Source organism: Xenopus tropicalis, chromosome 1 (assembly GCF_000004195.4).
Source record: "Xenopus tropicalis strain Nigerian chromosome 1, UCB_Xtro_10.0, whole genome shotgun sequence".
Classification (NCBI taxonomy): domain Eukaryota; kingdom Metazoa; phylum Chordata; class Amphibia; order Anura; family Pipidae; genus Xenopus; species Xenopus tropicalis.
Window position 1 is genome coordinate 172,903,066 of NC_030677.2, and position 27,574 is coordinate 172,930,639.

The 27,574-nt window shown below is 42.3% G+C and overlaps 1 protein-coding gene across 2 annotated transcripts; it reads left to right on the forward strand.

Moving 5' to 3' along the window:
• Positions 1–875: 875 nt before the first annotated feature.
• On the forward strand, positions 876–26,207 carry reep5 (receptor accessory protein 5). Of its 2 annotated transcripts, none has more exons than NM_001011272.1 (5): positions 876–1,082; positions 9,722–9,815; positions 22,694–22,832; positions 24,301–24,469; positions 25,778–26,207. In NM_001011272.1, the coding sequence occupies exons 1-5, from the start codon at positions 965–967 to the stop codon at positions 25,825–25,827; spliced, it is 570 nt and encodes a 189-aa protein (NP_001011272.1). In that variant the 5' UTR covers positions 876–964; the 3' UTR covers positions 25,828–26,207. The 2 variants fall into 2 exon arrangements, with proteins under 2 accessions (NP_001011272.1, XP_031755073.1); XM_031899213.1 differs by lacking the exon at positions 876–1,082 and adding an exon at positions 8,586–8,704.
• The last annotated feature ends 1,367 nt before the right edge of the window (positions 26,208–27,574 follow it).

The following is a 27,574-nucleotide window of genomic DNA, read 5'->3' on the forward strand; positions in this document are numbered from 1 at the left end:
CTGTGGGGCTTCAATGTGATAATTATATTTATTTTGTATTGCTTGTATTTATAATCAGCCCATCTACTATTCATTTTTTTATTCTGACTTCTAACCTCCTGCTTGGTTGCTAGGTTAATAACGCCCTAGTAAAAAAGTGGGCAACAATAAAAGTAATTCAAAAACCAAACAATTTTAAAACTGAAAAGTAATTGCAGATTGTATTATATTATTTATCAAATGTATATTAAAAACCAGAGCCACTAGGCCCCCTTTACCTTAGAGTTGCCACATTCTTTGTTTTCTTTTTCACATCTGTTCTGCTTATTAATGAAATTGACATGAAGCATGCTTTTCAGCCCCCAGGCAGGACCTTCATGCAATTTGATATGCCTGCCTAAAAAGATACTGCAGTAGGGCTTAATAATTTCCAGTTACACCTCTGCTCTTTATACGCATTGGTTGCTATGGATCTCTACCTGGGGCTAAGTTAGCAGAGTTGCACCTGTTATTTAACCAAACACCTGAGTCATGTTATAAGGTCTTGCTATTTTAAGAAACACAAGATTTTTTCCTAACCCCTGAGTCATGTACAACCCTTCAGGTAATGTAACTTCAACCATAGTGCCATGAATTGCTTTGCCTCATTGGAGCGTTTATGTTGTGTGTATGAGATGCTGTGTGGCAGCCCTGCCTCCCACAGAGACTACACCCCAGCAGCAGGATAACAATAGCCGTGCCCATCATGGCAGCACTGCAGTGAGCTTAGGGTGGGGCTGCAGTACTGAGAGGCGGCAGCTGGCAGGCTCCCTTGGCCTAATGCTGACGAGCAGCTCACATTTGCCGTGACTCCGCCTGCCCCTCCTCTTTCATCAAGACGACTGTGGCCGGACGGTGCTGCGCCTGTGTGCGAGTTTAGCCAGGCAAGCGGATCGGCCGTCGCATCCACACAGTACCCGCACTGACAGAAAGGCGAGCGGCAAGCATGGCTGCGGCACTGAAAGACAGCTTCGAGAAATTCCTTCATCAGAAGAACGTATGCACTGACGTCTTGGAGAAGATTGAAGCCAAGACTGGGGTGAACAGGCGTTACATAGCCCTAGGTGAGAGACGGAACTTCCTTCGCCTCAGCTACAACGTCCAGCGACTTGGGGGATGTGGGGTGTACAGACAGCTGGGGTGGCGCAGGTTAAATATCCCATTCCTAGCTGGGGGGGGGGTCTCCGGGAGTTCGGCTGACTCATATGTAGTGACTGTGCGCACATGTGGCGCTATCGTGTGAGGCAGGAGGTGTAAGGGAGCAGCTGTCAGCCTGTGTGTATCTGTGTGTGTCAGCCTGTGTGTATCTTTGTGTGTCAGCCTGTGTGTATCTGTATCTGTGTGTCAGTCTGTGTGTATCTGTGTGTGTCAGCCTGTGTGTATCTGTATCTGTGTGTATCTGTGTGTGTCAGTCTGTGTGTATCTGTGTGTGTCAGCCTGTGTGTCAGTCTGTGTGTATCTGTGTGTCAGTCTGTGTGTATCAGTCTGTGTATCCCTGCTGCCTAAGGGCCTGTCTCTGTGGCTAAACTCACGTCACACACTGTCTGGCCTGCCCTGTTCTTTTAGCATGGAAATTGCATCCTTTCAAATTGTGAAATTACATAAAAAAACAGAACTTTCTGACCTCTTGACTGTATATCTTTGTAAGATTTCTGGGAAGCTCCATGGCACTGGTACCAATGTAATTATGTGCATGGCGCTTCTGTCAGATCCCCTTATAAATAGGTTTTGTTTGAACCTGACTGGACAGGGTGACAGGCCTAAACACAGCTCAGGGGGCTTCCATCCTTCATTTGCCACAGGAGACACAAGACAGTATTCATGCCGGCCTTTATGGCAACTACCCAGGTTGCCGACTGAAATGCTTTGCTTACAGGTTGGGGCGATACCAGTGTGCCTTGTAGTGTGTGGCAGGTGCGCTGGGTATCGCAGGTTCCCGCACAAACGTGCCGTCTTTTAAATTCATCATGCCTTTTGCTCCACCCAATTTTTCTTTTCACAGTGAAAGAAAACATTATCCTTAGCAGCTTTCCAGTAGGCATGAATGAAACATTTTCCCCAGCTGTTTGTAACAACAAAGTTCTATTGAATATCATATCCTTTCTATATTCAAAATATTGATTGGAGAGATCCCCTTTAGTTTGATTGAATGTGTCTGTATCACTGGTAAAGAATGGATGTGCCCCATGATTTACTGGTTCCCAATAGTTTAGCATGATTCTGTCAGTCGTGCCAGGCTTGGGACAATTAATCGCTCCAACCCCAGCATGACTGACAAACATTTCTTCTCAGCCATGTCTGAGGGCCTGGAGCTGTAAGAAACTGGGCTGGGAATCATTGTGCCACTGGCACAATTATGTGCCAGTGGCATGTCTGGAATCCATAAGGTGGTGTAAGCCGTCTGATTGAACATTCTTCCCTTTGGCTAAGATATCTTTGATATTATGATCAGTACCTGTAATGTTACAGTAGCCTTACAATAGGAGAGAGCAAAAAAAAAAAAAAAGTTCCTGAAGAAGTTTGTTTCCTCAAGAAGTTTTCATCTGCGTGAATGGAAAATTTACTCCATGTAGACAGTATTTTTCAGTGTACATTTTAGCATTCCATTTGAACAAATAATTCATCTTTATGGATGGGCCGATTCCATTGGTTTTACCACAAGGCACACATTATCCACTGCAATTACTGTGGAGGCCCCTATTGTAAAATATAAGATTATCATAAGCCACTAAGACCATATAGAAGCAAGAGTCCCAACAACAAGGGTAAATAATTTATTATGATACACAAGCTTTGGTCACGTGACACAAGTGACATCATTCATAAGGATTTATTTTACAGGATATTCATGGCAATATCCAGCTATATATTAGATCAATACATATTTTGCAGGCATTTCTTCAAGAGTAAGACTATGGTACTCACATTTAAGAGGTGTTTTGTTCCAAATGTATTTAACACCATTTTCTATGAACACCAGGCCAACAGAGGCCACTGTATTGTCTGTATAATTTTGGGATGAGGTTACCTCGACGGGAGCAATCGTAGTGGCTGCCACATATCAACACCAATGTTTAGAATAATAAAGCTCTGTGTAGAATAATGAAGCTTTGTGTCAAATAATCTACACCAATGTGTTCTGAATATTTACAGCAGAAAGAAAATATAAGAGCCTGCTTATAGATGGGGTAGCATTTCCCTCTAAAGAGCTGTCGAATGATATTTAGATGCTGAACATCTGGGGCTGTTTATAGGCCAATAAATAAGAAAATTTCTCTGTTTGGAATAATCTGTGCCAATATGTTTCCATGAATATCGGAGCTTCCTGTAAGAGTACATACGTTGGAGGGGCCAGTGAAAATCTGCAGCTAATATGTATTTGTAAGTGTTCCAAAGCAGTTTGCTTTTAGGCTGCTTTTATGTTTGCTTTAGGGGTGGGGTGCCTGCAGCTTTCCAGTTGCCTTTAACTGATGTGGGATGCTGGGAGGTGTAGTTTTCAGGACATTATTAGTTTAAGAATGACTAAAGTAGAATTTGTAATTTGTAAGGCTCACATATTAATTGAATTGTTGTTACCCATTGCTTTTTATATTGTAAACTGTAGAGACCAGGGTGCTTCTTTGTTTCTGCTAGTTTATTTGCTTGTACACAGAAATAAATATCTATTTGCAGGTAATGATTCACTTCTTTCTTTTATTGCCCCTACATTTTACATAATGTTTGCTTTAAAACAGACAGTGTTTTGTCTGTACAGAGAGCCTGCATATATGGGTGCCCCAAGCAGGTCTAATTATAGCCCAGATCTCTTTCTTTGGCCTGCACATTTGAGCAGCCTGTCTGTAAATCACTGGGGTGAGATGTGCTTCTATCACAAGCCTAACAAGTAGCAAAGTGCCATAGAGGGTTGGGCAGTTACGTTACTGTAACACAGGGGAGATGGGAATCCATTTCTGGCACTAAAATCCCACTCACGAGTGCAGAAACCATACTGAAGGAGCATTATTCATAGTTAGATAAGTAAACAGCAATATCTTTAGAATAAATGAATCAGAGTGTGCTTCTCAGTCTGCAGAATTTCTGGGCTTTGCTTAGGAAAAAAAACTCAGCTGATAGAATTATGAATCTTCTAATACTGAGACTTTACCTATAATTGATAGGGATGTATCACTACAGTCTCAAGTAATGGAGGAATGAGCAACATTTAGCTCTGTATAAGCTACTGTGCAGAATGGTTGGGACTGGGGTTTTCAGAGTTTTCCCATAGTTTGGAGCACCATGCCTTAATGCTGCTAAAAGCAATTAAATATTTTTTTTTTAAAAAAAGATTCTTCAATAAATGATATCCTATCATTTGGAACTTTCTGAATATTGGGTTTCCAATTAATAGATTCCCTATCAGCTGTAAATATTAATATTCTAGGATAATTTCCTTTTTCACGGTTTTAAAATGTTTCTGCAGTTCTCTTGCAATGAATATAGACTCTAATATGGTTGCTGGAATTCCACGTTCCACAATGCGCGGCATGCAGGTGCACAAAGGATCAGCCTTATCTCTGCAGGTGCTTTTTTTACTTGCAAAAAATACACCTCATCTGCAAATAGACTTTGGAGACGATTTATATTTGCTCAGTAGTTTTACCAAGTTCTGATGTTTTTTTGTGCTTCAGTTGTGCGTTGAAAGTGCTTGGTAATCAAATGTTCATCCAGTAGGGGTCTTGTTAGTGGGGCCTGAAGTCTGACACACTGTCGGATTACTGCACCTGTGCCTAATGCTTTTGGACCCATCATCTATGGTCCAGATAGGGTTTCTACCTGGCTGGTGTTTTACTGGCCTGGCTGGTAAAAGTAATGCTTGATGCCAATGTTATTAATAGGGAAAAATGTTAATGTAGGAAGGCTGGTATCTTAATCCAGAAAAGGTAGCAAACCTAGGTCCAAATGGGTCTGGTGCAAGGGCAGTTTTATTACTGCTCTTACGATGTGTCTTAACAGTTGCAGCTCCTCTTTAGTGATTTGTGTGTTGAAAATATTCGACCCATATCCGAATCTAACTTGTAGTGAACTAACCCACACCTGGCCTGCCACACTGCACCAATTTATATTCGAGTGTGATTATATAAAAGCTTGCTGCCCCATCACCTGTGGTGCTAGACATGGCGAGGTTGTGGGAGTGGCTGAGTGGTGGCGAATTTGGCCCATCTCAGGGGGGAATTGGTTGTCCTGAACATGCCTGACCTGCAAGTAATCACTGCTCTTCGTCACTTTCTTCACTTTCATTGCCAGTGCTTTGGCCAACAGGGAGCATCAACATAAAATAAACTCCCCAATTGATAAACTGACCAGGATCAATGTATGTAGGCAGAAGCTTAAAGCAGCAATGTGACATCACTCATGTGTCCATGGGACACTATACCAAGTGTGTGTAAAACTATACATTACGGAAATTAAAATTTCAGAAAACTTGTGATTTGGTAGCAGGACCAAATAGGGCTGATCTGATTGATGGCCATCAATCAGCCTACAGAGACGGGGGTTGCATACCCATGTGCTCCTCATCTGATGGAATTTTTAAACCTGCCCAATTGTTACATAGCTGATTTGCAGCCAAATATCAGTCCAGTAGGCCCCATACAACCAATGAGCTGCCAAGTTGGCTGTGTATGGCCAGTCTATATTGGAGCTTCTAATAGGTCCTCTCTGGTCCCTTTCTGTGTTACAAATGAGTGGTAGGATGTGAGTAGCCAATCACAGCTCTGCCTTCACACTGGGAAGCATAGGCTGCAGTACCCTCTCAGGTCTGTAATGATTGGCTGGCATGGTGCATTGCTGAGAGGGGCTGGCTCTTCCGCACAGCCTGGGAAAGCAGCCAGCAGGTTGTGGTTTTACTGGCTGTGCAGAAAGGATTTTGGGGAAATGCTTTATAGAAGTTATTGAAAAGCAACTTGTAGAAGCACATCCCATCTAGATGCAGTGACAAATACTTGTACTTGATACACTTTATGAAACTCTAAAAGCATTACATGTACAGACTCATCAGGCTAGGTGATTCTTATTATAATATGTATTTTTACTAGAGCCCTTCATGCACTCCCAGTGAGGCCGTAGTGTGGCTCTGCGCTTTATCACATTGGTTTAATAAGTGAGCTTTTTTGGATGTTGGCAAGAGATGGTAGTTTGGTGTTTAAATTGTTCTTATATAATCTGCATACCAGACTGGTGAATGAAGAAAAAGCCTATGTAACATTATTGTCACCATCTGGTCGGTTCCCCTGACTTTTTATGGTCAGAGAAATATATATGTTCAGAAGAAGAGAACTGTTCTGGTGTTGCTCTTCTTAGGACCGAGAGAAAAAATCTCAGATGATCTTTCCCATCTTTTGCCTGAGCAGAGCAACATCATAACAGTTCATTGTTTTCCTTCTGAGTGTATCTTTATCTGACAGAACAACTGACCAGCAGGTGGCGCAGTTATAAAATGAATAGCTTTGAAACAAAAAAAGTAAATACTTGAAGCATTTTGAGCAATTTAACTTTCAGTTTTCTTAAGGTTTACATATCCTGTAAGACACATGTTTGAGCACACCTTATCCCATAAGCATTTTTCTGCCTGGTTATGCCCATGAGTGTTTTATTGCAGTATTTTGTCAGAAAAACCTGACTTTCAGGCTGGCCTCCCCAGCCATAGCTCTTGGCTTCCTAGCTCTTTTGCCTCTTATTCATGAAGAATCCATGGTACTTGCTGTTGTCAGTAGGTACCTTTTGTACCATGGGGATGTAGATATATTGTATGCACAATATAGGGTTGCCACCTGGCTGGTATTTGGCTGGACCGGCCAATAATTCACCATCTAGGGCTGGGGCTGGTATTACAAATTTGCTGGCAGTGTACTAGCCTGTAACGTTAATACCTTATAAATGCTTCTTTCCCTGACCCTCTCCTCTGCCTGTTCCCCCAAACAATTTAGGTAGCTATTAAAATATATTGCATAAACCAGCTCTTATGTAAAACCCTGCTTCATCTAAATAAACCATTTTAAAGGGGACCTGTCACCCTATGAAATAATTCTAAATTATTTTCTATTGTGTTTGTCAAGCAAAATAAACTTCACTTACACTATATAAGTAATGTAAATCTTGTTACCTTCAGTCCTGGAATTTCACAATCACAGCAAATAGGCAGGTGCCATTTTGTGGACACTGTTATTAAGGCAAGCTTTGTATCACCCCAAAATCTTGTTTATGTGCCAGAATGGGGGACCAGATGCCCATGCACTGGCTACACAATTAGATGGTTAGGACGGAGGAGGAAAGTGAGAGCTGAATTGAAAGTTAAAGTACTTGTCTTCCCAGGCAATATAGGATTGACAGCTGGGATTTTTAATTGCCTTTACAATGGGTTTGGATGGGTTAATATAAAAATGAATTTTGGCTTTTTGTTTAATTTGAAAAGGACATTTATTATACAGCTTTTTATGTCTGGGTGACAGGTCCACTTTAATAAAAATATACTTTTTTAGTAGTATTTGCCATTGGGTACGCCTAAATTGAAAATTGCCATTTTAAGGATTAAGGGCCACCCCTTGGAATCATAGGAGTCACAGTGCACACAAACAAGCCAAGGCACACATATATGCTAGGCCCCATCAGCCAATGAATGGACAGAGTTCTGTCTTTTACTCCCATACTTTTTCCTGTGTCAGTTAGAGCCCTACGAGGCGTAGGACAGATATTTTCAGCAAGCGGAAAAACGCTTGCCGAAAATTCCGCGCTACGCCTCCTACTTGTGCCTGCACCCGAATGAATAGAATACACTCGTTGATGCGGTCCCCGAACCGATTGCCCCAGGGCCAAACGATCGAATTCGCCTCCATTCCACCCGGATATCCCGTAGGTGGGGATATCGGGTGAAGATCCACTCGCTTGGTGACATCGCCAAGCAAGCGGATCTGCCCGTGTATGGCCAGCTTTAGATTTCCACCGAATTAATAGGAACCTAATTAATAGAAATCTGTGTAAATGCAATGCACCTTGGAAGGGTTGAACTTGATGGACTGTGGTCTTTTTGCAACCCTATGTAACTATGTAACCTTACCAGGCATGTTTTACCTGCTTTGCAGAGGCAGTTATGTGGCACAATAGTGCTCCGGTGCCATTGATAGTAACGCAGAATTGCTGCACACACAAGCCGGCTGCATGGCAGAGCTTGCTGGCACTGCACTAGATTGATAGAATTACAGTACTTCTACACAGGTTTTATTCAAATCAGATCAGTGTCTCTTGTTTTACTAAACTACAATTCCCAGAATCCCCAGCTGAAAGAATGCTAAGTGCTGTATTTTCAGTGGAAGAGACATAACTTGGAGATCCTTTCTCCAAGCAGAGACTCTCTCTTTTACATTTTCCTGTACAAAAGCTGTTTGTGCCTGTGTTAGAGGGAATCAGTACAGGGATTTAAGGGATGCTGGGAATTAGGCAGCCAGTAGCAAACACATATACATACATACACGCACACACACATACATATTACACAACAGCTGATTCTGTTAGTCTGGGAGTGTGTGTTTGTAGGCGGAGGAGGAGGAAGAATGACAGGGCTGTGATTTTTGGCGTTGGAGAGGTGTTGGGAGGTGCAGTGCAGACTGATCCTGCTTTACTCTCTACAAGATGTTTCGCTTCCTGGGAGCAGGTAAGAAGTATGGCTCTATTTCTTCTCTGCACAGCCATGGCTTCAGCCATAGTTTCTAGAATATGTTGAGCAGGTGGTTAGTATTTGTCCTAAATGTGACCCTAATCAACCTTTATATTGGGCTTCCGGGAGTATCTTGCAGTACAAATGCCTAATTGTTCTCCAGGATATTTCTGAAAGCTCAGCGTGAAGGATGATTAGGCAGAAGGCAACCCTTGTGGCAGCCTTACAGTGGTGTGGGAATCCTTGCTATAGAGCAAAACAAAACTAGCCCAAAGTAAAATCATAGTAAAATAAAATATTGCCTTTCTTTTCTATATTGAGATGTATTGACTTGGCAAGGCCATATCAGTAAGGCATTAGTTAGCTAGTATAACGTAGCCTTTCAGGTGGAGCCAGTTCCTGCCTGTGTGCAGTTTGTTTGGGCGTATTTAGGAAGGTGTATTAAAGGTGTATAAATGTACTTTTCTATAAAGTTCAAAGTTCTTGCTTCCTGATCATGGTAATAATTCATTACAAACAATTGGTTGTGCTATTTATAAAGGCGTGAATTTTTTTTATTCCAGGCTACCAACTAAACTGTCCAGAGTGTTCAGGGTTTTAGTAACCAGTGCCAATTCCTACCATGGGGCAAGGGGAAAAAAGAGATGGCGAAAAGCTGCCCTTGGTAACTCTAAGAGCCAGAAATCAGGTTTTCTAACCAAAATTAACGCTCTTTTAGAGTAGAGTTAACACTCCCTACGCAAACAATTATCCCACCACCCTTCATGCGTGGGGTGAGGGGGGCATGGGGTGCCTCAGGTGCCAGCAGAACCAGAAACACTACTAATTACTATGATTTGGGATACGTTGTTTTTATAGTTGGAAGTATTGTGGGTACTTATCATAACACAGTGATGCTGTGACAAATTTCTTGGGATATATAACTGATGCATTTGTCCACTAAATATATATTTACAGTGCCCATTTTAAGCCAGTATTTTAATTTTAAATGTCTGTATTTTCTCTGTCCCACAGCAATCATCGGTATTGTGGCAATTTACCTTGTGATCGGATATGGTGCCTCCCTGCTCTGCAACCTGATTGGATTTGCCTATCCTGCATATGTTTCGTAAGTGTTTTATATGGTCATTTTTGTGTGCACCTTGGATTTTCTGAGCCTCTTGTTATTGTCGTATATTTGAGCTCCTTAAGAGGCAGACATTAGGGCTCAATTTAGATTGTAAGCTCTATGGGGCAGGGACCTCCTTCCTACTGTGTCTCATACCACATGGCACTTATTCCCTGTGCATTTTTATATATTTATTGTATTTATTTATTATAACACTTGTCCTCCCTGTGTGTAATTTTGTATTTTGTAAGATTGTACAGCGCTGCGTACACTTGTGGCGCTTTATAAATAAAGTTATACATACATATACATAAAATTACTAATTGAGTAAAAAGTACAAAAATGAGCACTTTGAGGGCAGTGGTAGATTGTATGTATAGAACTGGTCAGGTTTATGTTATGGGCAGTGAGATTTGGTGCAAGTGCACCAGAGCTTAAATGGGCAACTAATTGTATTTTGATTTGAGTCCATCAATATTAGTCTTGGTAAAGGACTTAAATAGGGTAAGGCAAACACAAACCTGAGCAGGCTAGGCACTACTAGGGGGGAAATAAACCAAAAAAGAAAAGAGAATTTGCAAGTTCTGTCAATATATTAAGCAATAGCTTTGTCAGTAACATGTATTTATATTCAAGAGTACATCTAGCAATGATGTAAATATATTTACCAAGAGCTTTCTGATACAGTGTGGATTACAGAGCCGACATATAGGATGTCTGGTTGTGAAATTGTTTCTGAAGGATGACTAAGCTTTTAACACTCATATCCCCTAAATGTCATCTGTATATGATAGGTTTAGGATGAAGCAAAAAGACCTTTTGGTTTTAAATTGCTTGTTACCCCATGGCCTGCAGTCCTCCGTATACATATAACCCAGCCACAATTAACCCTTAAAGAGGTGGTTCACTTGAGTAAACTTTTATTACATTACAGAATGGCCAGTTCTTAACAACTTTTCAGTTGGTCTTCATTTTTATTTGTATTTATTAATTTTGTAATTCTTTGCCTTCTTTTTCTGACCATTTCCAGCTTTCAAAAAGGGGATCACTGAACCCAGCAGCCAAATTTTTTTGCTGTGCGAGGATACAATTTTATTGTTACTTCTTATTACTTATCCCCTCTCTAATTTATATTCTAGCTTCTCATTCAAACCACTTTCTGGTTGCTAGGGTCATTTAAACTTTAGCAACCAGAAAGCAGCTGGAATTCAAACCGGAGAGCAAGAAAAGCTAAATAATGGAAACAAAAACATGAGGCCACTGGGAGCAACATCAAAGGGGCTCATCATACTAAAAGTAGGCAAACAACCCTTTAAAAGAAGAGGATAGAGAAGTCACTGGGGGGGGGGCCAAACTGGTGCATCATTTTTCACATAGAACAGGCAAACGGAGTTTTCACCTGACGGTGCTCCTCTTTGTTAACTGTTCTATATGTTCAATTAAACAGCAGCTGTATGTTTAATAGAATATAATGCAATTAATGCACCAGTTGTTTTTGATATGCTGACAGCTTTCATTTTAGGACATTTACTTTAGCTTACTCTTTCTTAACGACAATATTCTTTTCCTGGAACCCCCTCCCATATAATTAGTTCCAACTCTTTTAAATGCGGACTATTGACAACATAATCCCTCCTTACTTTTTGATGTAAAGCCCCTGACCAAGCCTTACTGTTGTTAAAATATGGCTTTAAGGTGTAACTATTTATTTTGCTTCTTGAAAAGGAATATGGTTATGAATCTGTAGCCTTGTTTAGTTTATAGTTGGTATATCTAACTCCAATAAAAAGAAAAATAATAAAAAATAAAACAAAATACATTCTGGGAATGATGACATAGATGACTCCAGCAATAGGGCTAGCTGTGATTGAGAATGAGGGGCTGTAAAGCTTTGTAGTGCCCATGTGTATAGTGTAGTGTATAGTCCTGTTGGAAAACTGTTTGTTTAGAGGCATAGTCAGAAGCTTGTCTTATGATTGTGCTTGTTGTGACAGCCAGGTTTCATGAGCTAAGGCTTTTATTTGATTTGCATGATGACAGTGGAAAGAAGCCGCTGGCTGCAGAGGAAATGCAGAACAGTTTGGGTAGATAAAGTGATTGAGCTGTCAGAGGGAAAGAGAGAAAAGCTCTTTTTGTAGCCAAACACATTCTAAATTTTGTAGACACTGAATATGAATCTAGAAGTTCCTGGGAGTGGACCCTGGGAGTTGCATAATCAGAGAAATGTCTAACCTGTCAAATTTCATGATTTTTTGATAAATCTTAATTTAATAATAAAAATGCATGATATTAGGATGGCAAACACAAAATCAAGTGTGACTGAGTAAAGCTGGTAAGGCATGGTCAACTTCTTATTAAATATGTTGGGATACACTAAAGGTGGCCATAAAGTACTGTACATCTGACCTTACACACTTACCTACACTTACCTATACTTTTCTGTTAGTTCAGGCAGAACTATCACTTTGTCCTTTTTCAATGCACTGTGAAAAGGTGCATTAGTGGATACAATTTTTTACAGCTTGTACAGATCATCTGCAGTTTCCTGGGATTATATAGATGCCCAGATGGTTGGGCATTTGGTCAAAATCACCATACCACCCAACCACATCTGGACATGTCTGGCCAGTTTAAGCTTAAGGTAGGCTTAACTATCCTTAGTCCAATCAAGTGTTATTGACCCTAACTGACTGGGTCTGTCTGTGAACCCTGTGCAGTCTGAGAACCCTAGGGCTTCTCTGAAAGGGAGCTGTTAAGCTGAAATCCTGGCATTAGGACTGTACAACTGCAAATATCTTAGGAACCATTAAAACAGGAAATTCATGTATACTGCAAAAGTTCTCAGAGAAGAACTGGGTACATTTATGTTAATTCATTTTTCAGTTTCAAACACCCTTTAATGCTGCCACATATGCCCAGCTTTGAATGTATGGTTTGTATTCCCTTTGTGAATAGAGTATTGGCATTTACACAAATGAGAGGTGCTGCTTGGTCTAAACATGCAGAACAGCATACATGCATGAACATGGTATTCACTCGTTTGTTTGAATAACCAAGTCTCTCAGTTATTATAGTACAGACAATATGAAGAAAACTGTGCCTGTGTATGGTAACACTTACAGAATCTAAAAGGGTTGTATTTGTACATAATCTGCTCCAACCTAAATATTACTGTGCATCCTGGTGCTTGTGAGTAAAGAAATGAAAGCAGAAATACAGTGGCATCACTTCAGCATGCTGAGACCCCCAACAAAAAGATGTTTGGGGGCTCCAGCCTTCCTCCCCCTGTCCGATTCTCATTTGCAGAAGGGTCTGGGGGAAAACCATGCAATAAACCCTACAGTCTGGTCCCCCGCGGGCATAAGGTCTGCTCTCTGCCCCTGCAATAATACTTATTAATAAGTCATAGCATTGGTAAATACCTCTAGACCCAGATTGTTTGTTGACCTAGAAAATAAGCAGAGATTTTATACGTGCTCTAAATGAATAGGAAAATGGCTTCCTGTCCCACATGCTCTGCTTGTGTGTAAGGCACATTTATGTTGAGGTTATCCCAGGTACTCTTCATAGAAAGAGAGAGTATATTTAACCTCTGAGATGCTTTGCCCCCAAATGTGCTTCTTACAACTTGTGCCCAGTGTTAAATGGGTAGTTCACCTTTGAATCAACTTTTTGTATGTCATAAAATAGCTCATTCTTAGCAACTTTTCAACTGATTGTCTATTTTTAAAATAGTTTTTGAATGATTTGCATTCCTCTTCTGCCTTTTTCCAGCTTTCACATGGGGGTCCACTGACCCTGGCACCCAAAAACTATTGCTCTGTGAGGCTAAAAAGTTATTGTTCTATTTCATTACCTATCTTTATATCAGCAAGGGAATCCGGAGTTAGTCCTCCCTTAAGCTGCCAGTAATTGCAGGGTACCCTTATAGGTTTGTGCCAGCACACACAACTAACCAGTGAATGTTACTATTGAGACGCTGTGCCCTATTGGAAAGCACTGGTACCTTTGTATGATTCACCTTACATACTATCTAGCGGGTGCTCTCAGTGATTCTGGAATTTTGGGGAAAAAAATGCTGCATTGTAGGTAAAACATGTCGATTGAAATAAGTACATGCCCTTATGTACATAATTTTAGTGAAAAAAAAATACATTTTTGGCATTTAAGGAAGTCTTTGGGACATTTACATCCAAAAGGTTTGTGTATTGTCAGTTTCCATTTACATTGGCTGGGCATACACACAGTGTAAACTGCCCGCTCCTGAAATTGTCACATTGTGTCCAGCAACATGTGGGGGCTCAGTGACTTGTGATATAATAACCATGTAAAAAGCCTAGCAGTCTGTTTTTTTTTCTTCTGTAAAAGATACAATTTATTGCCATATAAAACCGAACTCTATCAGTTAATGTGAAGATTGTGTGTGTCATGTGGGTTTGGGTCATGCCAGGATGTGGTTTTTCATCCGGCTGTAGAGACTCGTACAGCGTCCAAGTGAAATAAAAACCTTGCTCAATGTCTGCTTTAGCTTGGTTGGGGCAGAAAAGGTACAGCAAACTCACAATGAAATACAACTCCCAGAATTCTTAGCCAGTCATTGGGTTGTGTAGTTATTAGATGGAAGGTAGATACTGACATGATTTCATACAGTTTTAGAGTACAAATGGAAGCATATTAAATAGCTGGTCTTCAGTATGTGTTACAATACAGAGCAGTCTGTTGCCCTTTGGGGTATCCCCTGTTTAGCCCTCCTGTATGTGCATTTGGCATCTGTACTTGGCCTGGGGTGCCCAACATATGCGCATGTTAGGGTTATGGAGAGCAGCAAGGATGGCATACCAGAAGCATTGCTGTATATTTTCTTTGTTATGTACAGCAGCCCTCTCAGGAACAGAATGCTGTATTAGGGATAGGCCTATTTTGTGCATGGAACATTTTCTGTTTGTGCCTTAAGAATTGAAATTCTATTCCTAAACAGTATCTAATTAATTCTGATTATTAAATATGTCAAGGATAACAGTTTAAAATATTAGTGGTGGTGTTTTATTTACCTGGCTAAACTTTTTCATCCCTGTTAGATATTAATGTAATGGCAAACCAGGCATTTTCTTAACAGGCAGAGAAACACCCCAAAGCAGGGGTGCCTCCATTCATTTACATGGCAGCCTTCTGTACGATCAGTGGTTTCATTCAGTTCAGTGGCAGCTTGCATGGGCAGATTCCGGTGTCTCTCCCCCAGCAGAGAAAGCAGTTACAAGCACAGTCACAATGGTTTTTTCCCACAATGCAGTGGGTGTTTATAGCAGCCATAGAATGCTTCTTTACAAGATAGGAAGCAAATGACTGAGGCCACAGTTGAGTTATTAGGAAGCTCTAAATCTCACTTGTTGTAAATTAAAAATAATTAGCATCAATAAAACAGCAGATTTTGTGGGACAAATAAAACCCCATTTGCTATCCATCACATGCTTGTCAGTGCAGCATTCTGCTGATATAACCAGCTGACTGGCCATGTTGGCTTTTATTAGCTCTCTGGCTTCATGTTACCATCACTGACATGAATAATTACAGGCATCTCCAATGATAGCACTCACTGCAAAGTGCATTTATATGAAAAGCAGCCATATAGCAATAATCTGCTAACCTTACTGTAATGCAGGGACCTAGTGAGTGACTACTAGGGGGCATGGGGCTGGGTCACCTACTGACATTCTAAGGGAACTCCTCTCCTTACGTGGCAGAGTAATTTCTGTAGGGTTTGCAGAGAGCATTGCCCCCCCCATACAGTCACACTTGCAGACTTGCTGGTCACACTGTTATAATTAAATTTAAATGATGGGCAATGCCCAGTGTTTTGTCACCAACCCTTCTGGATATATACCCTCCCACCAGCAGAACACTGGAAGTTCCCCAATTGCTACTGCCATTAATCTTGGGTCGCGAATTGTTGCTGGCCAAAAATGCTTTATGGGAATTGTAGTCTAGCTAAATCTGCCTAAATGCCTGTTGGTGCTTGTTGTACATCATATATTTCTTACATAAAGAAATTTGGTGCAATCAAGCAAATATGAAACTCAGTATGGCACAGTATGGATAGTATCAGAACTTGGTAGGGCACAGTATGGATAGTATCGGCACTCGGTAGGGCACAGTATGGATAGTATCAGCACTTGGTAGGGCACAGTATGCATAATATTGGCACTCGGTAGGGCACAGTATGGATAATATCGGCACTCGGTAGGGCACAGTATGGATAATATCGGCACTCGGTAGGGCACAGTATGGATAATATCGGCACTCGGTAGGGCACAGTATGCATAATATCGGCACTCGGAAGGGCACAGTATGCATAATATCGGCACTCGGTAGGGCACAGTATGGATAATATCAGCACTCGGTAGGGCACAGTATGGATAGTATCGGCACTCGGTAGGGCACAGTATGGATAATATCAGCACTCGGTAGGGCACATTATGGATAGTATCAGCACTTGGTAGGGCACAGTATGCATAATATCGGCACTCGGTAGGGCACAGTATGGATAGTATCGGCACTCGGTAGGGCACATTATGGATAGTATCAGCACTTGGTAGGGCACAGTATGCATAATATCGGCACTCGGTAGGGCACAGTATGGATAATAATGGCACTCGGTAGGGCACAGTATGGATAGTATCGGCACTCGGTAGGGCACAGTATGGATAGTATCGGCACTCGGTAGGGCACAGTATGGATAGTATCAGCACTCGGTAGGGCACAGTATGGATAGTATCAGCACTCGGTAGGGCACAGTATGGATAATATGGGCACTCGGTAGGGCACAGTATGGATAGTATCAGCACTCGGTAGGGCACAGTATGGATAGTATCAGCACTCGGTAGGGCACAGTATGGATAATATCAGCACTCGGTAGGGCACAGTATGGATAATATCAGCACTCGGTAGGGCACAGTATGGATAGTATCAGCACTCGGTAGGGCACAGTATGGATAATATCAGCACTCGGTAGCGCACAGTATGGATAATATCAGCACTCGGTAGGGCACAGTATGGATAGTATCAGCACTCGGTAGGGCACAGTATGGATAGTATCAGCAATATCAAATCCTCGGAAGTGCACCCCTCCGTGCAGTAACCGTGGATGAGTGGCAAGTGAGTAACTGTGAATGAGTGTTTAGGAGCATTTTTAGATTCTTTGTCAAGCCTTGTGCTTTGCACATAGAAAAACATACAGGCTGATAATTGGGGGTTGATACCCTTACTTGTTACAGCTTCTTATCTAAGAAAGGGATAGGGTTACACACCTCCTCTGAAATGTTATGTGGCGTGAAAAAGGTTGTCAGGTTTTCAATGCAAGTGAAATGCCATTTTCTTATCCACAGATTCTCTGTACTCATGCAGCACTCATAAGCTGGGGGGGTTGCAGGCGTACAGAGAGGCTAGAGACTAGAGGCATACAGCTCACACCTTGCACAGAATTAGTCTGTCTCCTTTTGCAATTCATTTTCAGAAACAATTACTTTATATTTGACAACAAATTCTGCGTCCCGTTAGGTTCTGATTATTTTGTGCATATGGGTGAGGAACATGTGCCGAGAAAGAGCTAAATGTCAGCACTTGGCTTGAGGGCTAAATGTCGGCATCTGGCTTGAGGGCTAAATGTCGGCATCTGGCTTGAGGGCTAAATGTCGGCATCTGGCTTGAGGGCTAAATGTCGGCATCTGGCTTGAGGGCTAAATGTTGGCATCTGGCTTGAGGGCACTGACGACCCATGGAATGGTTTGAACTGCCAAAGACCCCTTCATTGTGATACTGTTCATATATATACACGCAGGCTTCTGGCTGATGTTTTATATCACTGGGAGGGTTTCTTATAGATTTGCTGTCTCAGGCCCATACTATGTTGTCAGTAGGCCACCATGTGCAGCCCCCCATGTTTTTATATTAAGATAAATACAGATATGTATATCTTATAGAGAGGCTAGTATTCATTCATGTGTGCTGGGAATGGGCCTCCATAGTTGCAGCATGCTGTGTATCATTGGATGTCCTATGCTTTGTGTATTGTTTTAGGTCCCCTTGCTTTTGGGTGGACATTTATTCTATTATTATTATTAACATTTATTTATAAAGCGCCAACATATCCCGCAGCGCTGTACAATAAGTGGGTTTCATACTTTGGACATACAGAGTAACATATAAGGCAATCAATAACCGATACAAGAGGTGAAGAGAGCCCTGCCCAAAAGAGCTTATAATCTATGTACTCTATTCTGATCCCAACTACAGTAGTACTAAATGACCAAAAATGTATGAGCTTGTTTTTAATTTGCTATCATAGGTGGGCTAAATATTGATATATTCAGCCCACCTCTAATAGATACATAAACAGGCTCTGTTTTCTTTGCTTCCCTGGCAGCAGTTTGTTTCCCCATGTGCTCGGCCATTGTACAGTATGTGAATACACTGCTGCTGTTAATCTGTGCCTGTCAAAAAAGCAATATGTTGTGGCATGTACCCTGGGTTGGGCACATTATCCCATTATTAGCTGCTTCTGGAGTGAAATCGCACATTTTCATCATTGGAACATCATTCAGGCTCTTGTTCATTAAAGCAAAATGTTTATTCAAGAATGCAAACAAACTTTCTTTAATATCCGGGTTTCATATCCCTCTTGTGCAGGTACAACAGTCTCTGGGCCCTTCCTTTAATTCAGCACAACCCGTACAGTCTGTGTAACATGCTGACATATAGTGGTTTAGTCACTCTCCCCCCTGGGGAAGCAGTTCTGGTATTGGTTGGTTATTGTATGGGAAAGAGAAGGCACATGGAATACTGCCAAGCAAATAGAGACTAGAATATAGCAGATGCCAATACTGCCAAGCAATAGAGACTAGAATATAGCAGATGCCAATACTGCCAAGCAATAGAGACTAGAATATAGCAGATGCCAATACTGCCAAGCAATAGAGACTAGAATATAGCAGATGCCAATACTGCCAAGCAATAGAGACTAGAATATAGCAGATGCCAATACTGCCAAGCAATAGAGACTAGAATATAGCAGATGCCAATACTGCCAAGCAATAGAGACTACAATAAAGCAGATGCCAATACTGCCAAGCAATAGAGACTAGAATATAGCAGATGCCAATACTGCCAAGCAATAGAGACTAGAATATAGCAGATGCCAATACTGCCAAGCAATAGAGACTACAATAAAGCAGATGCCAATACTGCCAAGCAATAGAGACTAGAATATAGCAGATGTCAATACTGCCAAGCAATAGAGACTAGAATATAGCAGATGCCAATACTGCCAAGCAATAGAGACTAGAATATAGCAGATGCCAATACTGCCAAGCAATAGAGACTAGAATATAGCAGATGCCAATACTGCCAAGCAATAGAGACTAGAATATAGCAGATGCCAATACTGCCAAGCAATAGAGACTAGAATATAGCAGATGCCAATACTGCCAAGCAATAGAGACTAGAATATAGCAGATGCCAATACTGCCAAGCAATAGAGACTAGAATATAGCAGATGCCAATACTGCCAAGCAATACAATATACAGATGTCCCATCGCTGCTGCCTGGCATAGTTATGAAAGGCAACTCCAGTACCTGTGTTCCCCCCGGTAACACCATTAGCAGTTTGGTTGTATTTTCAGGCTTTAGCGCTGGCAGTTCTATGAGCTTTGCCCTTAATTTGGCCTTTAATGTCAGTTTTGCTTTTGACATGCTTAAGCACTCTCATGTAGTGTTTTGGATCACAATGCATAATTTCCATTATTGGCTTATAAATACATCTGAGTGAGAGCACCACCTTGTGGCCAAATAAAGTGTGTACATTGTTCCTGCTAAACATATAGTAACAAAATGTAATTTTACCCTCAGCTTGAAAAAAATCCCACATCTATATAGCTGTACTCTTACTGTGTATTAGTGAGCCAGTGTTGCACAGTTACACACAGTGACTCTTACATGAATATGATCAGATATTATAAATGTGAAGAAATGTAGAGCTTCACTTCCTTATCCACGTGACCTCTTGGGTGCATGCTTAAAGGGCAACTCCACACAAAATTACATTTTTGCTTAATGGTAAAAAATTTAATTCTAAGCGACTATACAATGTGTGTTAGTGTATAAAAATGTAATGGATTTCTTCTCATATTGCCAGCACAGAATAGTGGGACTGGAGAGGGCGACGAATGAACAAGGCAGAGGGAACCCCCAGCTAGTGCCCCCAAAGTACGCAATTTACTTTTATATAGGGATGTACTGAATCCAGGATTCAATTAGGGAGTCGGCAAAGATTTTGCCTTTTTCAGCAGGATTTGGCCAAATCCAAATCCATAATATTGTGTGACTTTTGGTCACGTAGATACGGAAGTAAAAAAATTGTAAAGCTGTCACTTGTATTGGGGACATCACTACTTTTATATAACTATGCTCTCACTGTATGGCCAGACACAGGGCGCATTCTCCACCAATGGGTTTCATCCAGCAGAGCGCTGCTCATGCAGCCCATGAACAAAGAAAGGTAAAATCATTGAAGGGTGCCAAGCACCATCTAAGGGCCTGTAGTTACTGGGGGTGCTAATAACTTGGAACCCCCCTCCAGTAATTTTACCTTTCCTTGCTCAGGTTTTATTACATTCAGCGCTGATCTCCTGTCTCACTGACCCCCATTCCCCATAAAGCTGCTGTATGGCACTGACACAATCACACACACGCACTCTCACACACTCTCTCTCACTCTCTCTCTCTCTCTCTCTCTCACTCTCTCTCTTTCTTGCTCTCTCTCACTCTTTCTTACTCTCTTTCACTCTCTCTCACTCTCGCACACAAATCAAATCAAATCAAATGATCTTTATTGGCAGGACCAAATACATTTAGCATTGCCAAAGCAGGTATAGGGTGTAATGGGTGGGGTTAGGGGGTCATTATATGGGAATAGGGGGGGGGGGACAGGGGAAAGTCCTGTCTCTCTCAGTCTATGACAGTCAGTTATGTATTGTGCTGCCATTGTTGCTGTTGGTGCCTCTTCTCCCAGTAGGATGCGGAATTTTCTCTCTTCTTCTATAGAGGGGAAGTCTGGGATGTGATGGGTGAGTCTCTGGCAGTGGGTGTCTCTAATTGCTGAGTATTTGGGGCAGTGTAGCAGAAAGTGGGTCTCATCCTCTACTGCCCCCTGGTCACATCGCTGGCACAGCCGGCTCTCCCTGGGCCTTTAGGTCTGTCGGTGCTGACCTAGTTCAATCTCCAGGCTGTGGGCACTCAGTCTGTACTGGCTCAGGATCTGTCTGTCTTTGGGCTTCTGTAGCCTTTCCAGGTATGGGGCCAGTCTGTATTCCCTCCCTAGTGATTGGTAGATATTAAGCTTCTGGGAGTTTGCTATCTCTTCCCTCCAATCACAGACATATTGCTCTTTTGACTGGTTTATTGATTGTGTTACTTGGCCTTTAGTCAGTGTGTGGGAGGCTTGGGTGGGCAGGGTACTGATGAGTTGTTTCAGGGCACAAGGCTTTCCCTGGGTCTCATTGTGCAACAAGGCTTTATGGTGGTAGGTCCTGGGGTTGCTGTTGTGTAGGTGTGCCCAGTATGAGAGCGCCCTCTTCTGAATGGCAAACAGTAGGGGGAATCTCTCTCTCACTCTCTCTCACTCTTGCACACTCTTTCACACTCTTTCACACACTCTCACTCTCGCACACTCTCTCTCTCACTCTCTCTCTCACTCTCTCTCTCACTCTCTCTCTCACACTCTCTCACACTCTCTCACACTCTCTCACACTCTCTCACACTCTCTCTCACACTCTCTCTCACACTCTCGCACACTCTCTCTCGCACACTCTGATGGATCCTGAGCGCTGTTCATGCTGTGCTTCATAACATAACATAACACAGATACTGACTGTGTCTCTGTAATGTACTGTACTCCACTGTTTCTCCTCTGCACAATATAAAACCCTATAGCTTCTCTAATATGTATCTTAAAGGAGAAGGAAAGTCAAAATCTATTAAGCACACTATTAAATAGTACTACTATTGCTGTGTAAAAACGCTATATTCCTGGCTTGCCTAATGAAAGATTTACAGAGATACACATACTACAAACAACATACTTGTTTCAGTGAACGGCGCCGCCATCTTTAACAAGGGATAACCACTCCCCTTCCCTCACTGTCTGTACTGTGCATGCGCCCCCAACAGCCTCCCTGCGGGCCCCTGCGTCCTTCTGTGTCTCCCCCCCCCCCCCCAGCAGCTGCGTCCTTATGTGTATCGATCGCCTCTTGTCAGCACCCCCGCTTGTGTGCTCCTGTTGTGTATACAACTCGCCTCCCCCTGCTTGCATCCTTTATTAGTCGGCTGTATCCATCTCCCTTCTTGTCAGCACAGACCCCTGCATTCTCTCGTGTCCTGGTGTTTGTCAAACTTGCCTCTTATCAGCACAGACTGCCACTGCCCCCCCTCGCATCCTCTCGTATCTCCCCACTGGTGTCCTGGTGTTGTGTGTCAAACTCTTGTTAGCACAGCCCTCACTCCGCTTTCCATTTCAGTGAACTGTTTGTTTAAGTGAAAGGTGCCTCTCCTCCCCAGGCACTCTCCAAGTCTGGAAAGGAGTGAGGCATTATGGGAATCTTCTCTACACAGCTCAGCGTTTTTTCTAAGTGTTTAGCTTCAGATCTTCTGAATGGGAGAAATATGGGGAGACTTAAGGGCACTATTGAGAGAACTGAAGGTATGCCTGCAGCTTGAGATTAACTCTTTATTAGCCTTCCCTTCTCCTTTAATGTGTGATTTCTCCTTTTACGGGCTGCATTTATTTGAGTGATTATATTGAATATATTAATGTTTTTCCCCCCACCAGAATCAAAGCCATTGAGAGCGCCACTAAAGATGACGACACACAGTGGCTGACCTACTGGGTTGTGTATGGAATCTTCAGCATCATTGAATTCTTTGCGGACATATTCCTGTCTTGGTTCCCTTTCTACTACATGATCAAGGTTAGCTTTCCCTCCTGCTGCACTTCTATACTGCTGTTATGTGAATATACTAAGAGCTTTTTCAAGGATGCTTCCAAAAGTCCTTGTTTGTAACATGGCCGGTCATGTAGCCACATGATAAACCTGCCCTGCTGAGGGCGCACCGCTGCTTTGTGTTCTGCCAACTAAAATACATGCCCATTTCCTGTCTTCTTGCTGTGCCAATGAGCTGCCCATTCTTGCACGTACCTGTGCAGCCCCCACACATCTAGCTGTAATATTCAGCAGACCACCTGTGCTGTATGTATTATACCTTTTGGTTCTTGGCACCTAGCTTTATATATTTATACTCTGTATTGTACCCTGAGAATTACAGCTGCTAAAATAAAGGTGCCCCCAGGGGGCGCAGATTTCCTATGGGCGACATTTCCTTATGCGCCATTAACGTACTGTCATGGGTAGTGGGGAGAGGGTATATATCAGTTATTTAATGTTATGTTTGTTCCAGGCTGTATGCTTGTGTGATCTGTTTTTGTACTGAAGATAATTAGAATTAGGGTAAAAGGGAGCATTGCTGAGCCGCCCATAGGCCAGAATTTCTGTCAGACTCTGGCACAGCCCTTAGTATATATGCATTTGAACCTGCTATGGGTACAGCTGGGTGGGGTCAGGTTAAGGCCTCATTCTTTGTCAGAAACTGTGTGTCGCCACAGGGCCACTGTTCTCACCCCTAGCACCCACTTTTTGGGTGCACCCTGACCCTGGCCAATCTCTATGCACCATGTATATATTTAGTAGGAACATATTTATCATAAGCAGCTACAAATTACAGAACATTTCATCTCTTTTCTTTTTCTTTGTAAACTTTTTTTTCTTTTATATATCTCTTTTTAATCAATGTGTAAAAGTACAAATTGAAAAATAAACAGTGGTGGTGACATGGGTTACAATGCATCTTGATAGAAAGAAAATGGGTAGTGTCTATGGTGACGGGTGATGTTTTATGTCCTGTAAAAGTGGGAGATGTCCATTCAAAACTCTTTTTAAAACATTTAAATACAACTGAATATCACAGTGTGACCTTGGGAGCTAGGAATCTATTGGTTGCACCAGTGTCCTACATCAGTAAACCCACATATAACTGGCCATGTGCTTAGTTAGCCAACAGTCTGCCCGGGGCTGATTGGCCAACCAGAGAGCCCAGGCTGCTTTTCTGGGGAGGAGTCTTGGTGATTGAGTGCCTGACATACAGCGAGTTGCACTGAGCGTTGCCTGCGGGACTGACCTCTGAGTTTCAGTTTGTACCTAAGGCAAATAATCTGCCAAATAGCCATTGTAATGATTTGATAAGGTACCACAGTAAATGCCACAGGCACACGCAGTATAACTTGAACTCCCAGCAGTGTGTAGCCATTCCATGCTGAGGGATACGTTTCCCAGCTGGGTCACTGTATGATCACATGAGTATTGCTTTCTCTGCCCCATACAGTGTGGATTTCTGCTGTGGTGCATGTCTCCCAGTCCCTCCAACGGCGCCACACTGATCTACAAGAGAATCGTTCGCCCCTTTTTCTTAAAGCACGAGGGGGAGATGGACCGCCTTGTAAAGGACATTAAAGACAAAGCTTCAGAGACTGCTGATACCATCACTAAAGAAGGTAATGTCCCCACAGTGTACTCTGCACACATCAGTTCTTATAAATGCAATACCTTATATATGTTCCATAGGCATAGATTGCCAACTGGACTTGAAGGCTTAACTTATGTCAGGTTTATTTTACAGTCAGATGTGCTGCTCTCACAACCCCCAACCTAAACGTGTTACAGGACCCCCAGGGCAAGACACGCGTGCTGCCCCTTCAGGGTACTGGCGTGCATGGGCATCAACTACCTGGAAGCGCAGGGGCTGTATCATATCTTGCCTTATACTGCCGCTAACCATAGGAACAGGCACAGGAGCATCATAGTAACTGATTAAATCAAACGTATGCTTTAGTTCCCCTTTAAGCAGTAACGTTTATTTAGTGTGGATGTTCTTCTTATGATGAAGATGTATTTAGGCAGTAAAATGTTAATTTTTGCTTAAAGGGGCAATCTGCTCTTTTACACTGTTGCACAAAAAATTCAGACTGATTACAGCAGGAAGGCAGTAAGAGTTAAGCAATGATCCAATAGTGCTTTATAATTATACATTTAAGAGAAATGGCTATTTTTTAAGCAATAACCATATTTTCTTCATTTGTATAATTATAAAGCACTATTAAATCATTGCTTTCACTACCTACCTCTGTAATCAGGAAAACTTGATTAAATAGTAGTAATGTACTGCCTGTACTACCTGTTCAGTGCAGGGAATAACAAAAAAAAAACATACATTTTCTTAACAGGCTAAAATCCCTGTTTATTTAATTTAAGTTGAACAGGGGATATGCTGCCCCTTTAAAACTGCTGCACTGTAATATATACTGATATATTGTTATTTAAACTGGGTGCAAGCTCAGAGACCATCCAGCACCCGCAGGAATACACCCTTTGTTACACAGCAAGCTCTCTGTAGATTTGCCAGCTGTATTGGTGATGTACCCCTACCATATGGAGTACACACAGCCTTGCAACCAAAACTGCCCCAAGCTAGGAATTCAAAAATAAGCCCCTGCTTTGTGGCCACTGGGAGCAGCAGCCAAAGGGTTGGTAGAGACATGTTGCTTGTGAGCCACTGGTTGGGGGTCACTGCATTAGGAAATAATTGTAGTTCTGGGTCTACTTGCTGTACATTGATGGCAGTAGGAGAGAACATAGAGTTAAAAGAATTCTAGCACTGAACTGGGAGGTTTGGGGCTTAGGAAGACCCTGTACTAAAGCTTGGAAATGCCCCTTGTGCTTGCTCTAAATTGGCTGCACTGCATTTACTTTGCCTTTGTATAAGAACCCAATGTCTGACTGTTTGTGTCTCTCTCTCGTTTCAGCTAAAAAGGCCACTGTGAACCTGCTAGGGGATGAGAAGAAAAGCAGTTAAATTCCCCTAAAACAAGAAGGGTCCCATATAAGCAGCTAACTATTATAGGGGACTGCTATCATTTGTACCTCTCATGTGACGCACAGCCTGAAAGCCATTGCAGCACATCCATGGCAGAGCTCTGGCATTCAGGCTACGCTGGCACCAAGGGGTTTCTATTGTTGCCTTGGATACCTTTTTTGATATGAAGAAAGAATGTGTTGACGTAGTTGTACTATGTTGTGCTGTTGTCTGTAGAGATGACTGAGATTTTTATTTAACAGCAGTCAGCAGTGCCCAGAGCTGGGCCACTCGGCCATCCTGCTCTGTGCGGGAAAGACTTTTAACATGTATTGTCTCATCCTGCATCCAGTGGGCTGGAATAAATGAAGTACTTGTCACTTGCCTCTTGTCTGCTTTGGATGGGGGGGACACAAATGCAGCTGGCTTGGATTCATATCGGGGGTGTCGGGCTGCAAAGAGGGAATGATGGGTAATGTAACCTACACACTTTCTAGAAGTAGAAACCACATAGAATAACAGGCAGTGAATACTAGTGATACCCACTGTAAGCTTGCGGGATCCACAACAGCCACGTAAAGTTTAAGGTAGGTTATTGAAACACAAGGGTGCCCATTTCAGCATAAAAATATCTCCTTACATGTATCATTACACACTGGCAAGTTGCCTCACTAAACTGGACCCCTAGTGTACTACCAGCAAAACACAGATTTGGAGTCACATCTGTACTCATGATGCTTGATAATTCTTTGGGGGTTGCTCCTTGCAGTGGCAGACAGCACCCCCAGCTGCCTCGGGAAGTTCATTCCACATACTCAGGCCCGGACTGGCAATCTGTGGCTTCTGGCAAATGCCAGCGGGGCTGCTGTAAGATGCCATAGACACACTTTTTTTCATAGTCACACTATTTATTGGGCTGGTGGGGGGCTGTTTGGGCCTCTGTGTACTTGAAATTCCAGGGTCTATTTTGAAGCCCAGTCCAGACCTGGTAGCCTTTCTTCCCTGCTCAGAGGCCTTCCTATCATTCTAATCTGAATTAAATACTTTTAATGTAAAGCGCGCTCGAATATGGACTGATGGAAAGGGATGTCTAGCCTGCTTGTTCTTTCCAGAACACCCCAGCTTCCCGGACTTAAGCAAAATATATGGAACATAGAAAACAATAGGGGTGATTTACATCCACATGTGCAAATTTGAGTGCATTCCTTGTGCAGAGCTTTTCCCCAGAATTCCGGCATTGTGTGCCAGGGGGCGTTACACCTGAGGCAATTTTGGTAAAGACTGGTTGGTGTCCTTTCCAGTATTGACACCTGCACAAATTGACACCAGGTGTCAAGTCAATAGGTGCAACTGCACTCAATTCAGCACAGAATAAAAGGGCAGTATATCCCCTTGTTTAATATGTGGGGCTTCTCATGAAAAATTCCTGTGTGTAAAAGCCCTAAACCTGTATGGTTATGGGATGTCCTAGTGCACATTTGTGCTGCCTTGAGGAGCAACACTGCAGCGATGCACAGCTGTTACAGAGCTGATTGAGACTTGCAGGGTCCCTCAGATGGAAAGAACATATATTAGAGTCATGGCTGGGAAGTTGCTCCAAAGGTAAACCCGGCAGCACAACTAAAGCCTACTGCATATTCCTTGTAACACAACAAGATAAGCTAATCGCACCCACTTCCACACCAGATAATAACCTTTCTATTAGTAGGTGGTGCTAATCATTTTATATAGTGCAAGTATGGGACTA